This window comes from Cupressus sempervirens, chromosome 10 (assembly GCF_028749045.1).
Source record: "Cupressus sempervirens isolate cs-2001-9-10 chromosome 10, ASM2874904v1, whole genome shotgun sequence".
NCBI classification, from domain to species: Eukaryota; Viridiplantae; Streptophyta; class Pinopsida; order Cupressales; family Cupressaceae; genus Cupressus; species Cupressus sempervirens.
In genome coordinates, this window is record NC_143127.1 from 366,124,360 (window position 1) to 366,137,774 (window position 13,415).

Genomic DNA, 13,415 nt, shown 5'->3' on the forward strand with positions numbered 1-13,415 from the left:
ATTCAAATTCTTATCTCAAGGTAATTGAAGAAGAAAACAAGATTCATCAATGAACTACTTGCAGTTGTTGAAGAGAAAAAATTGAATAGGGAGAGAGCGAAATTAGCTATGAGGGCAGCCATAGTTGAATCTCAAGGAGCTCCTTTTGATATGCAAGAAGAAGAAGAAGCACTTGAGAACATACTAGGATCTCTTCGTGGCCCACGTATCTGCAAACAAAATGCCTCTTTTGCCGGTTCCACTTCTTCTACAGGTCCTAGTTCTTCATCACCATCCGCATCAGGGATAGAGAGTTATTTTGTGCTCAGGAACACAGCTGGATCACAACCATCATTAGAGGGCACTGGATGGTTCAAGGAGGTGCAAGCAAACTAATATTGCAGCAGTTGATTTTTGGTTTTTCAACAATATCTCAATGTATACGGCTGATAGTCCCTATTGGGTCAATATGGTGAATGCAATTTCAATATCAAGCAAAAGGTACAAGCTACCTAATCGCAAGGATATGAGTGGAAGGTTAGTATTTTATTATTTAGTAATTCTAAATAATTGTGATTCACTTCAATTCATTGTTATATTTTAAACCTTAATTGTTATTTCCTATTTTTCACTAACACTTTACTACACCTAAATTTTGTAGGTTGCTTGACAATGCGGTTGGTAGGGCAAGAGTACTGATAGACGACCAAAAGAAAGAGTGGAAGAAGTATGGCTGCACCATTTTATCTGATGGGTGGGCAAATGGAAGAAGTAGAACTATTATTAATTTCTTGGTTGTTTGCAAAGATGATGTGGTGTTTTGGAAATCTGTTGGCGCCTCCAACAAAGTGAAAAATGCACACACATTGGCTTTAATGTTGGAGAATGTTGTCATGGAGGTGGAAGTAGAGAATGTGGTGCAAATAATCACAGATAATGCAGCAGCATATGTGGCAGCAGGTAAATTTAATTTTTTATGTTCAATATGAATCATGAATCTAATGCTATGGTATTATTCAATTTAGATTTGATGTAAATACTAAATATGGAAAGTTTGTAACTAATTATTGATTTTTTGCTAATCTTTTAGGTAGAATCCTCCAAGAGAGGCATCCCACACTTTTTTGGTCACCTTGTGTTTTGGAGGACATAGGAAAACTTGATTGGGTGAGTCCAGTTGTGGAAGATGCTAGGCGAGTCACCAAATATATCTATAATCACCCATGGGTTCTCAGTTTGATGAGTAAGACCACTAAAGATAAAGATTTGGTGAGACCCGCTATGACAAGGTTTGCAACGATGTTCTTGACGTTGCAAAGTATTCTTGACCACATATTGGCTCTGAAACAAATGTTTGTGTGTGCTGATTGGGTTGCTTCATCTTACTCAAAGAAGCCCGAAGGAGAGGCTATGGCACAGATAGTCTTTGATGATAATTTTTTTGCAAAGGCTAAGGAGATTGTGGAGGTAACTTCAAGAATCAAAACATTATATTTTTAGTTGATTCAAGTTTCATTACTATGTTATTAACTAATTTGTAATTTTCAAATTTCAAAAGTAGATGTCTATGCCCCCGGTTAGAGTCTTGCGCATATGTGATGGGCAGCAATCCCCAATGGGAGGTCTTTATGAGGCCATGCATAGGGCCAAAGAGGCTGTTAGAAATTACTATCATGGGGACAAACTCATATTTGACCCCATTTGGCAAATAATTGATAGGAGGTGGAACAATATGCTCCACCAACCCATTCATGCAACAGGCTACTTCCTCAACCCCATATTCAGGTACTAAGATTGTCCTTGAAGTTGAGATTTTACTAAGACTTTATTTTACTTTACTTTTTAAGGTTGTGTAGTAAGACTTGATATCATTTTCTATTTGTTTTAGGGCTGATGATTCCTACTCAAATCCTAATGGAGAGGTCATGGAAGGTCTCTCTAAATGCACTGAGAGAATGATATCCAATGAAGCGGAGAGAGACCTTATTGTGACCGAACAACAAGTCTATGTGGAATCGAGAGGTAATTTGTTCTCTTCTATGCTAGCAAAGAGAGCAAGATCTACTCAAGCACCAAGTAAAGCGTCAAATTTTAAAACTTTTGCAAATTGATAAGTTGTGTTTCTGATTATCTTTTTCCATTGCTTTATAACTTTTTATATTTTGTTTTGCAGATTCTGGTTGAGCAAGTTGGGGTGGCAATACCCCCAATTTAAAGAATTTTGCTCTCAGAGTCCTATGCCAACCTTGTAGCTCATCCCATTGTGAGTGCAATTGGAGCTTATTTGAGTCCATCCACACAAAGAAAAGAAACAGAATGACTCAAAAACGACTTAATGACCTTGTTTATGTGCACTATAATCTTAAGTTGCGCAAAAAAAAGGCACAGAGTTCAGCACTACCTGGTCCACTTGATCTAGATGAGATAGATCCTTATTCTGATTGGACAACACAGGAGCCAGGTCCATTGTTTACACCAAATGAGATCACTGATTTGGAGAGGCAGGCCATGGAGGGGGATGCTGGCACTGATTTTCATTTCACAATGGATGACATTGAGGACAAGGAAGATGATGATTCAAGCTCAGAGGACAAGGCATTACCAGTGCCACATATAGGAGGAAATACATCCTCTTCCAGGATGCCGAGCCAGTCAGTAGGGACGTCGAGCGAGGAGGCACAACCACAGAGTTCACAGTCACGCAGCTCACGCCCTATCCCAGTGTAGGGCACTTCTTCAAGGATTAGACCCCCTCGCTTTCCTGCTAGCGCAGCTGGAAAGAGGAAAATGTGATTGTATTGATGTATTTAGACTTTTAGTATTTACTTCTAGTTTGACAAATTGAAACTATTTACTATTTTGCTTCCTGCCATGAGCATTCCGCATGAGAATGCAATTTTGTACGCACTATGCATTTATATATATCTAAACTCTGCTTGTTTCTTTTGTATTCTCTTTAATTAACTTATTAGATGCATCTTCTCCTTAAATTTTGCAAAATAAATGTATTTTTAATTAAATTTCAGCGGTTTTTTTAGGTTCCCGAGTTTTTTTTTAAATCGTGGAGTTTTTCCCGATTAAACTTTTGGGGGGGCTTGGCAAGTTTTTGCCTTTGGCAAGTTTTCCAACTATTCATCATTCTTATCAATTCAATCTAATTATATCAGATGTTAAATCAAATGAGCTTATGCATTATATCATCATGGTGTTATATGTAAATAAATATATATTTTAATGTTACATGAAATGAGCTTATGCGAGAAATCATCGGGCTTACTTGTTTTGGTCACCCAAGGTTCCGTGCAACCTAGCCCAACACCCATTTTGGGGCGAGTTAAGGCGAGGCTAGTCCCTGGAGATGGACCAACCAGCCCACAAGCTAGGCCCATCAAGTCAACCCAGACCTCGAATTGAGCCCAAGATGAATAAGGAATAAACCCACCACCCAAGCCAACTCTGCTGGCATTGGAATTATATGATGGAGACCTGTGTTCACATATCCATGAGAAATGTTTAAATATACCATTATTGACTGGTGAATCCGATAAATAACCATGCAAGGCATACAAATTTGAATGTTAGAATAAGGCTAGTTAGTCTGTCCAATTCCACCAAATGTAAATCTGCTTCACTAAAATAATTGAATGCAAAATCAAGTAAATTACCATAGCCAATTTGTTTAAAATATATAAATGTTGACGGTGAATGAAATGAATTACAATATTCAGCAGGGCACCCAATCCAATAAGAACAGGTGCAAGTCCTAAATGAATTTGGCAGAGAAAATTGTACGTTCTAAAAATATACAAATATCAAAAATTAAACCATACTTAATTCCATTGAGAAAGCATTTAAGCCAGAAGAATCCCAAAAGTGATTTTCCCAATAAAAAAAAATTTAAGAGAAAAATAGAGAAGATAAGTGATATCTAGTCATTTTTTTACCTAAAAATGTCGAAGCGTTCGTGCCCAAATCGTCGACAAGCACTTCTGAGAGCCTTCAAAACCTTCTTATCCTCTTTGCTCCCATCACGCACATCATCAACAACATCATCCGCATTGTCATCCTCTTCGATGGCATTGAAATAACTCCCCTTCGCCAGGCGGTCCACCAGATCAATCCACTCTGCCCATGGATGATACACTTCCACTTGTCTCCGCAAAACCCCTGCCTTATCATTTTCTTGTTTCATGCTCTGTGCACATTCTGCTGAATCAATCGCTATACCTCTTTCAGGATCCTTCCTCTCACTCTGGTTAATTGTGTTTAAGACAGAGCTAAGTCTGGGGCCCAACCCTTCAAATTGATTGAGTCTGTAAGAAAATTGGCAGTTGGTATGAAAGAAGGAACGGAATTGTTCAGGGAGATGAAAGCGTGAAGTGAGAGAGATAGTACCAGAGTGGAGATACAGAAATCTGGCAAAACCCATCCCATGGAGAAAACCAATTTTAGGAGATTTCAAAATAGGTTTTTCAGTATCTACAAATAGTCCTGGAGATGATGTAGCCGTGAGTAGCGCCTCTCTTCAATGGTGAATAGTGTTAGTGTGGGTATTTTAATTTATCAAAATTCCTCCTTTCATTCATTTCTTTTTTATTTCTTCTAATTTAGAATCAATTATAATATTTTATGAATATATGTTAATCAAAAAGTAGAATTAATAAAAATGGCGCTCTGCTCTGTTTTGTGAAAAATCGAACCTTTCCCTACCTGCGAAGTCTTGAAGAAAATTCTTGCGAAAACATGGAAACGCAAGAGGACTCGGGTCGATTTGGCAGCAGAAGAAACCACAAAGCACATATGATCAGAGATATTTAGTAAACACAGCAAATAGATTTGATATTTTTAAAAATGATGCAGAGGAACCTCGCAGCTAGAGATGTTGCAGGGGCAATAAAGACCATGAGATTTATGTCCAAAATCCTTCTCTGCAGAACTCTCTGATCAGCTCTGAGGTATACAAAAATTCGATTCACCAGATATTTTTGGTAGATCAACTAGATAATCAAATTCGTATTTTTAATTTAATGAGATATGCTCACCCGGAGAGATACAAGGCTATGGTTTCAGATCCAACTCAACCGGTTTCACCCCAGGCAGGAATTTTTTCACCCAAATCTGCCTCTCCAGGATCCTACATCCCCCCTCATCGTAGAATCCATAAGTCATGTTATCCTATGAACCCTAGCCCATCTCCTAGGTCATCTCTGCGCTGTGCAAAGGATGAACCTGTCAAAATTTCAAGCATAGCTATCGAATCCTCATAGGACAAATGCTTAAAGAAAGGCATTTTTGCTATATGGAATGGTCCACAGGGAGATTTCCCTTTGTTGCTCGACTGGCTGGAGGAGTCTTGCGAGAGCCAGGTAAGTATTTCCACTTTCTCAGATAACACACTTTTTTTGCAATGTTTAGATGTGTCTATCAAAAAAGAGTTTTTATTATGGTTTGAATGTTTTTTTAATGGTCATTGTGTTAAATTTATAGATTGGTCACATAATTTTAAATTAGAAAATTTAGATTGCAAGTTGCCCTCTTGGTTTGTCCTGCCATCCCTCCCTCCGAAGCTTTGTCATGAAGACATTATTAAAGCCATAGGGTCGGAGGTAGGAAAGGTCAGAGGTATTGATGCTTCTTTCTAGTGTTGTAACAATGTCAAGGTGTTAATTAGTATGAAGTTTAATCACCCATTGGAATTTAATAAAAAATTTATAACTAGTAAAACATCTTATGATATCAAGTTTTAGACATATAAAAAGAAAATAGTTGACATTTAAAGATTTGATGAATTTCATAAAATCATGCCCAAGATCCTCCCCCTTACCTTGGATATCAGCAGTTAATTTTCTTGGTTGAGAGCAATGAAGAACAAAATACTGGAAGATCAGATCTCTCCAACAGGATTCCAAAATCAGGTCAATCAAAAAGAAAGGACAGTTCATAAAGTTTCAGACAAGGTTTTACCTAATAACAGAAGACTTAAATCTGTTATAGTTTCTACTCCTAAAAAGGACTCAGATCTGGGGTTGGAAGGAAATCGCTCTAAGAGACAGAGAGGAAAAAAGAAAAAGGATGCAGTGGAACATGACAAGGAGAATTATAAGTCTAATCCCTCAACAAAACAGTTGGTAATTAGAGACAAAGATTCCCCAAAAAGGAGTGTAACAATGTCCACTATAATCATAAACCAAGATCCAAAGCAAGACACAGAAATACTTGAGGTTCCTGCAGAGTACAAAGGAAGTAGTAATATGGAAGATGGAAATGAAGAGAGTCATTGGGAAACAAAAACTATAAAGGGGTCTCCTGCACATATGTATCAGAAGGAGCTTGAAGAGAATAAGGAAAATGAACGACAAGAAGAGATACAAAATAGCACTACAGAATCAGTGAAGTATCAAGACACGGATGAAGCAGAAAATAGCATGTTTTTCTCTTCACCCAAGGGTAGGATAGAAAAAGCAGTTTCAAGAACAAAAAAATAGGAACATCAGCAGTTAAATACTGAAATACTCCCTGAAGTAGAGTTAACCACTCTGATACTTGATAGAACCAAAAGAACTTCAAAATTTTGGCAAACTCCAGATGGGCTTCCCTTCTCGCCTTTCAGCCTAGTGGAGGTTCAGTCACAAACATGGATTGATGGCAAGAGTCCAAAAGCCTCGATTGTAAAATACATTCAGAACTTTTTAAATGAGGATCTAGAATTTAAACCAGAGACTGAAGTGTTAGAGGTTGAAGATAACAGGCTTGAGCAATTAGCAGAGGAGCTCATTCAAGTCTTTAACTTTGATAACCTAGATAAGAGTACTACATCTCAAAAAGAGAAGATGATATAAAAAATTATCAAATTGGGAGGAGATGACTATACAGCTGAGGATCTCCAAAGGGATATCATAGAAATCCAGATGAAGGACAGTGTAATGAAGCAAGACAAACAGAGTGGGATTAAATCAAAAGGCAAGCAGGAAATGGATAGGACAAACATGGGAGAGTCGACAGAAATAGAGAATAAAGAATTTGAGGAGGACAGTCTCGGGAATAAGATTTGCAAGGAATTGGAAATGGAAGAGTTTGACAGAATAGAGGAAGGTGTTGCATTAACAGAACAAGAACTGGGTATTTTTCAGCAAGAGCTTGGTATACAAATGAATCAAGAAGGTATAACCTTTCCAAATTATGGCAAGCCTAAAGGAAAAAGCGGTAGGAGATCTCTGAAGGAACTACGTGAAATTGAAGGCCTAGCTAGAGAACAGAGGAAAATTGATGAGCTTCTTAACATAGGGAACGGGAAGTGCCTTCCTAAGGTAGTATGAGGATAACATCTTGGAATGCTAGGGGCCTTAATGCTCCTAGTAAAAAAAGGTTATTTAAAACAATATTTAAAAAACTTTAATTCAGAAATAATTTTAATCCAAGAAACAAAAATTAATAAGGTAGAAGGAGCTAAATTTAGTAAGATGTTGGGGTTGTGGGGTTCAATCTTCATAGAGACAATAGGTGCTTCGGGTGGCTTAGGAATTATTTGGAACTCAAGGAAAGTAACACTAACATATCTAGTAAATAATAATAATTGGTTGTGTGTCAGTATACAGAGCCTAAAATCAGATATGAAATTCATTCTTATCAATGTGTATGGTCCTAACAGTATTATAGGGAAAAAAATTGTTTGGGATGAATTAAGTACGATTATTTCAAAGCACAAAGATAGTCCGATTATATTAGGAGGTGATTTTAATTCGATTCTGAGTTTAGATGAGAAAGTAGGGGGTATTGAACACCTGTCGCTCTCATCTATAGAATTCAAAATATGGATTGACAAACTTAGTTTATTAGAAATTCCATCAAGTAATGGAATATTTACGTGGAATAATAGAAGAAAGGATAAAGATTATATTGCAGAAAAGTTAGATAGATTCTTTATTGTAGGTAATCTCTCTTCCTATAACAAGGATTTTCAATCCTCCATTCTGCCCTTTGCAGGATCAGATCATTTCTCTATTTGTTTGGAGATTTCAGAACCATCTAAACCTCCCAGAAATCCTTTTAAGTGTGAGAAGATGTGGTTTCAAGATCCGAGATTTCTGGAATTGGTGAAGACATGGTGGACTCAAGCAAATTTCGTTGGGTCCAAAATGTTCATTTTCGTTTCCAAACTCAAATTACTAAAAGAAAATATTTTGAGGTGGAACAGAGAACACTTCAACAATATTTTTAAAGAAAAATTGGAAACTGAAGAAAAACTGAAAAACCTGAATCAGGAAATTATAAAATATGGTATGAATTATGAGAAATACACTTTAGAAAAAGATCTCCTCATGAAACAAGAAGCCATTTTATCCAAAGAAGAAACATTCTGGAGACAAAAATCTAGAGAGAAATGGCTGGATGAGGGAGATCGAAAGACAAAGTTTTTTCATAATTCAACTATTATGGACCAATCTCTAAAGAAAATTACTAATATCTTGACTCCGCAGGATTTACGCACAGAAAACCCACTTGAAATAGCAGACATGATAGTCTCTCATTTTAAGAATTTACTTAATAATTATGAAGGGTCTAATAAGGAGGCACGGTCCCGAATGCTCAAATTTATTCCAAAATTGGTCACTGCAAAAGATAACAAAAATCTAAATAAACCAATAACTCTGGAAGAGGTAAGGATTGTGGTCTTTAATATGAGTCCAGATAAATCTCCAGGCCCTGATGGGTTTCAAGCCTTCTTTTTTCAAAAATCTTGGGATATACTAGGGGAAGATTTATGGAGAGCAATTGAAGTGTCAAGGAATGGTGGATCCTTACTGGCTGAAATCAACTATTCCTTCTTCACACTCATCCCTAAGAAGGACTGCCCGGAACATCCTGGAGACTTCCGTCCTATAGCCCTATGCAACTCTATATATAAAATATTTTCAAAAGTTATAGCTAATAGACTCAAGGTCATCATGCCAAAATTGATTTCTGAAGAACAAACAAGCTTTGTTCCAGGAAGATCTAATTTGGATGGTATAATCATAATTCAGGAAGTCATCCACTCGGCTATCATAGATAAAGAAGCATGTATGTTAATGAAGTTAGACATACAAAAGGCTTATGATATGGTCAATTGGCGTTTTCTCTATAAAGTCTTAGAAGCATTTGGTTTTTCTCAACAATGGGTAAACCTAATATTTAAATTTATTTCTACTCCGAAGATTTCGGTTCTCATAAATGGGACGCCTGAAGGTTTTTTTGATATTTCCAAGGGTATTAGACAGGGAGACCCACTATCTCCCTCTCCCTTCATTCTAATGGCTGAAGCTTTCGGGAGAGTAGTCTCCTTCGCTTATCAGGAAAGGAAGATCTCTGGTATTTCGGTTACCAGGAATCTTCCTAATATTACACACCAACAGTATGTAGATGACACCATTTTACCTGGCAAGAGCTCCGTCCAAGAGGCCATGGGTTTTAAAAGCATAATTTAGAAATACATGGATGCTTCAGGTCAGAAGGTTAATAAAGAAAAATCTAAAATTTTCTTCCTAAACACTGCTCTTGAAATGGAAAATAGGATATGTGGAATTTTGGGTTACAAAAAGGGAATGTTCCCATGCAAATATTTGGGTATCTCCTTGGAAAAGAACTCGAGGTACACCAAAGTTTGGATGGACACGATCGATAAGGTGGATAAGTGGATTGGTAGCTAGAAGAATAAGTGGCTCTCTAAGGCTGGGAAGATTACCAAGATTCGAGCAGTCCTTTCAGCCACTCCAATTTTTCCCATGGCATGTCTTCCTCTCAATAATTGGATGTCCAAGAATTTTGAATCAAAACTTAGAAATTTCTTGTGGAAGGATAAGGAAAATGACAAGAAACTTGCTCTTATTAAGTGGGACAATCTATGCAAACCCAAGGAATGTGGGGGTTTAGGAATTAAGAAACCGTAATGGCAAAATGAGGCTTTAGGAGCTAAACTTGTATGGAGGCTATACCAAGAAAATGAACACAAATGGGCCAAAATTTTGTATTATAAATATCTAGATCCAACGAACCCAGAATCGGTGTTCAGGATGGAAAAATTACCTAAAGGGTCGAAGTGTTGGAATTTCATGTCAAAATGCTGGGAAATCATTAGCAAATATCTAACTTGGGATGTGGCAGCAGGGAATAAAGCCTTGTTCTGGGAAGATTCTTGGGATGGGCAACCTCCTATTCATTCATCCCCCAACTTAGAGAACCTTATTACTAAGTTGAAATCATTGTGGGGTAATAAGGTAAAAGACTATAAAGTTAAAGAGATGTCGGATGGAGAATTGCGATGGAGATGGCGCTCTATCGATGATTTAGAACTTGAATCGGATTCAGTTGCAGCCTTTGAAAAGATCATCTCGAATAGGAAAATTAAACAATCTGAAAGGTCGGATAACCTCATCTGGGTTGGATCAAAGGATGTAATTTACAGTGTGAAGCTTGGGTATCAATCTATTATTCATTCGTAGCAGTGGAACTATGTGGAGATCCCTTTAAAATTGTGTTGGGATCTAGCTTTCCTTCCCAAGGCGGGTTTCTTTTTATGGATGGCCCTTCAGAATAGAGTTCTGATCGCGGACAGATTAGCTAGATTTGGTATAATGGGTCCCAATTGGTGTGTCATGTGTAAACAAAGCAATGAAGATGTAGACCATCTCTTCCTAAATTGCCCTTTTGCTCAAAATTGCTGGGAATGGATTAAATCCTAACTTAAGTGGTCAACCCCCTTTCAAAATTCCCTTAAGGGGCTCCTTATCTCCTGGCCCACACATTTGGTTTGTGGGGTATACAGCAAACTTTGGAATATTTTCCCATCCCTAGTGGCATGGGAACTATGGAAAGAAAGAAATCATCGTATTTTCCAAAATAAAGAGTGGAATTTAGACAGTTTTCTGCTAAAACTTGAAGTATCTATAATAGAAGTTATGAATGCTAATCTAAGGAAATCATCTCATGAAGAAGGCTCTTTCTCATTTTGGGATGGTATAATGAAGAAACAATGGTCCAATTTGATCAACCCTCCACTGGTATATGCAGCCAGCAATAAGGAGGCAAGGGCCAACTATAAATGGGCTCCTCCTCCCCCAGGATGGCATAAACTGAATTTCGATGGTGTTGCGAGAGGGAATCCCGGTATAGCTGGTGTAGGTTGTATCATCAATAATGAGGATAGTCGGTGGATAGCAAAGTTAGCCTCTCCTCTTCCTCTAGTTTCAAATAATGTGGCAGAATTTGAAGCGTTGGGGAAAGGTCTGCAACTCTATCATAATTTAGGTCTTTCTAAAGTCGTCATCGAAGGTGATTCTCAAGTAGTCCTGAATGCCATTAGAAAAAAAAGACTCCTAATTGGGCCTTGAATTCAAGACTCCAAGAAATATTGCTATTATTGGAAAATTTTGAGGATATCCTGATCATCCACATTTACCAAGAAGGCAATACGATAGCTGACGGACTTGCAAACAGGGGTGTTGATGGAGAATCGCTCTTGATATACAACTTAGAGTCTCCTCCTCCTTTGTAGTTCCTAGAGAGTTTTTCATATATATTCACTCATATTTTCTATTATAAATATGTATATACAGATATAAATGCATATTTACATAAGTATGCATACACATATAGATATATATATATATATATATATATATATATATATATGTCTGTATATATAGATATAGATATTCTTAGATATTACCAGAATTTGTATTTATAAATATTCGAAATTATGTATATTTAAATATAATATCTAATAATTAAGTAAGAAAGAAAAAGATAGAAAGGAGAATAATTTAAGATACATTTGAATATTTCATTCTTTAATCCTTATTATTAGTATTCTATAAAACCTATAATTATTAAAATTACTAATAGTATAATTATTAAAAATACTAATATGAGGAGGTGGTCTGATTTAGTATAAAGACTATACCTAGTAAGTATCGCATTAGGCATATCTAATTTGGTTAGATAAAGAGATTATCTACCAAATTGAGCCTTATCCTAACCCACCATTTATTTGGTATTGTTGTTTCGTGCTTTCCAGTTGTCATCCAGATTAAGATCTTGTCAATTGCTATCATTACAAATTTAGGTTCCAAGAAGATATCATAATTAGCTATGATTATGAGATTAGGCTGGAGGGAGTTTGGAATATGCCACTTGGCTCATGAAGTACAGATTCTGCAATATGTGATCAGATACTCAATGTTAAATGTGAGCAGCTGAGGTCATTGCCAAACTGAAGCTTTATTCTCGGTTAAGGGTCACATAGGATAGGCCAAATAATGATGGGTTTCCTTTGTTAAATGGAAATGAAGTTTTGAGCGGGATCATTGATTGAGAGTGATAGATTTTTACCGCCTTTGTGTGATTGTTGGTTGTTACGATGGAAACTAATGTGAATGTCTATCATGTGATAGAGAACATGACGATGGCCTTTCTCGGGAAGGTAAAATCAGAAAGATGGAGTCATCTCCTGAGAAATGCAGACGATATGACACGTTTTGTTGTGAGTAGGGCGATAGGGGAAGATGCTTTTAACTATAGGGCGACCTGGAGAACCAATAGTTCTATAATTGGATCATTCATTGGGGTGATGGTAAGGGCGAAGATTGATAGAGAAGAGATTGTTAGGCTTTGTGTAGACATTTTCAATCCTATCTGGAGGAGAGGGTTAGAGAAGGTTGTTCTCAGTATTGATGACAAGGGCAGAATCCCTTACCCTGAGAAATACATGGGCCTTCCCCTGGGTGCGGAGGAGTTAAGGACTGCCCCTCGACGGCAGTGTCTAATGGTTAGGGATAATCTGGCCTTTTTTAGGGCATGGCCATGAATGGAAGCTAGTGTGAATTTCCTTCTGGGTTGGCATGGGATTAGGGCAGAAGAGAATCTGGAGTGGGTGGTCAAGTACATCAATATGTTTAAATCATATGTGAGCTCGGGAGTAGTTTTTAACGACCTCAATGCCTTGGAATTCTGCATCCTCAACGCAGAAAAATTGAGTAGACTCAAGGTCGATTATGTACTCCCTGCCAACGTGGTCATGGATGACCCGGACTCTATTCCAAAGGTGATTATGGTCTCATGGAAATAGTAGAATATGTTTATAAGTTTTGGTTTCCAGCATTAGACTATTGTTTTGCTCCTAGATAATCAGGGCTTATATAATAGGCCTACAGGTTTGCTTAGGGTTCTTATATCTGTTTAATACAGGGTGATATGTTTATCTCTGTTATAGCAACATATAGTATTGTATTATAAATATTTGACAATATAGTATTGTACTGTAAATATCTGACAATAGAAATATATTTCTAAATGGTTTGGTGTTATGAAGGACCAGAACTTTAGCCCTGCATAATTAGATAATTTAAGGAAGAGATTTAAGAAATATAGTGGCTGGTACAACAATATCTATTTAAGGAATG

At 37.1% G+C, this 13,415-nt stretch overlaps 1 protein-coding gene across 1 annotated transcript in view; it reads right to left on the minus strand.

Moving 5' to 3' along the window:
* LOC149534182 (zinc finger protein VAR3, chloroplastic-like) overlaps positions 1–4,507 on the minus strand; it is a 33,777-nt gene extending 29,270 nt beyond the window's left edge. Inside the window, exon 1 of the mRNA XM_089805221.1 lies at positions 3,924–4,507. Coding sequence (XP_089661347.1) covers positions 3,924–4,408 — 485 coding nt within the window. The 5' untranslated portion in view covers positions 4,409–4,507. The remainder of the gene's footprint in view (positions 1–3,923) is intronic.
* Positions 4,508–13,415: the final 8,908 nt, after the last annotated feature.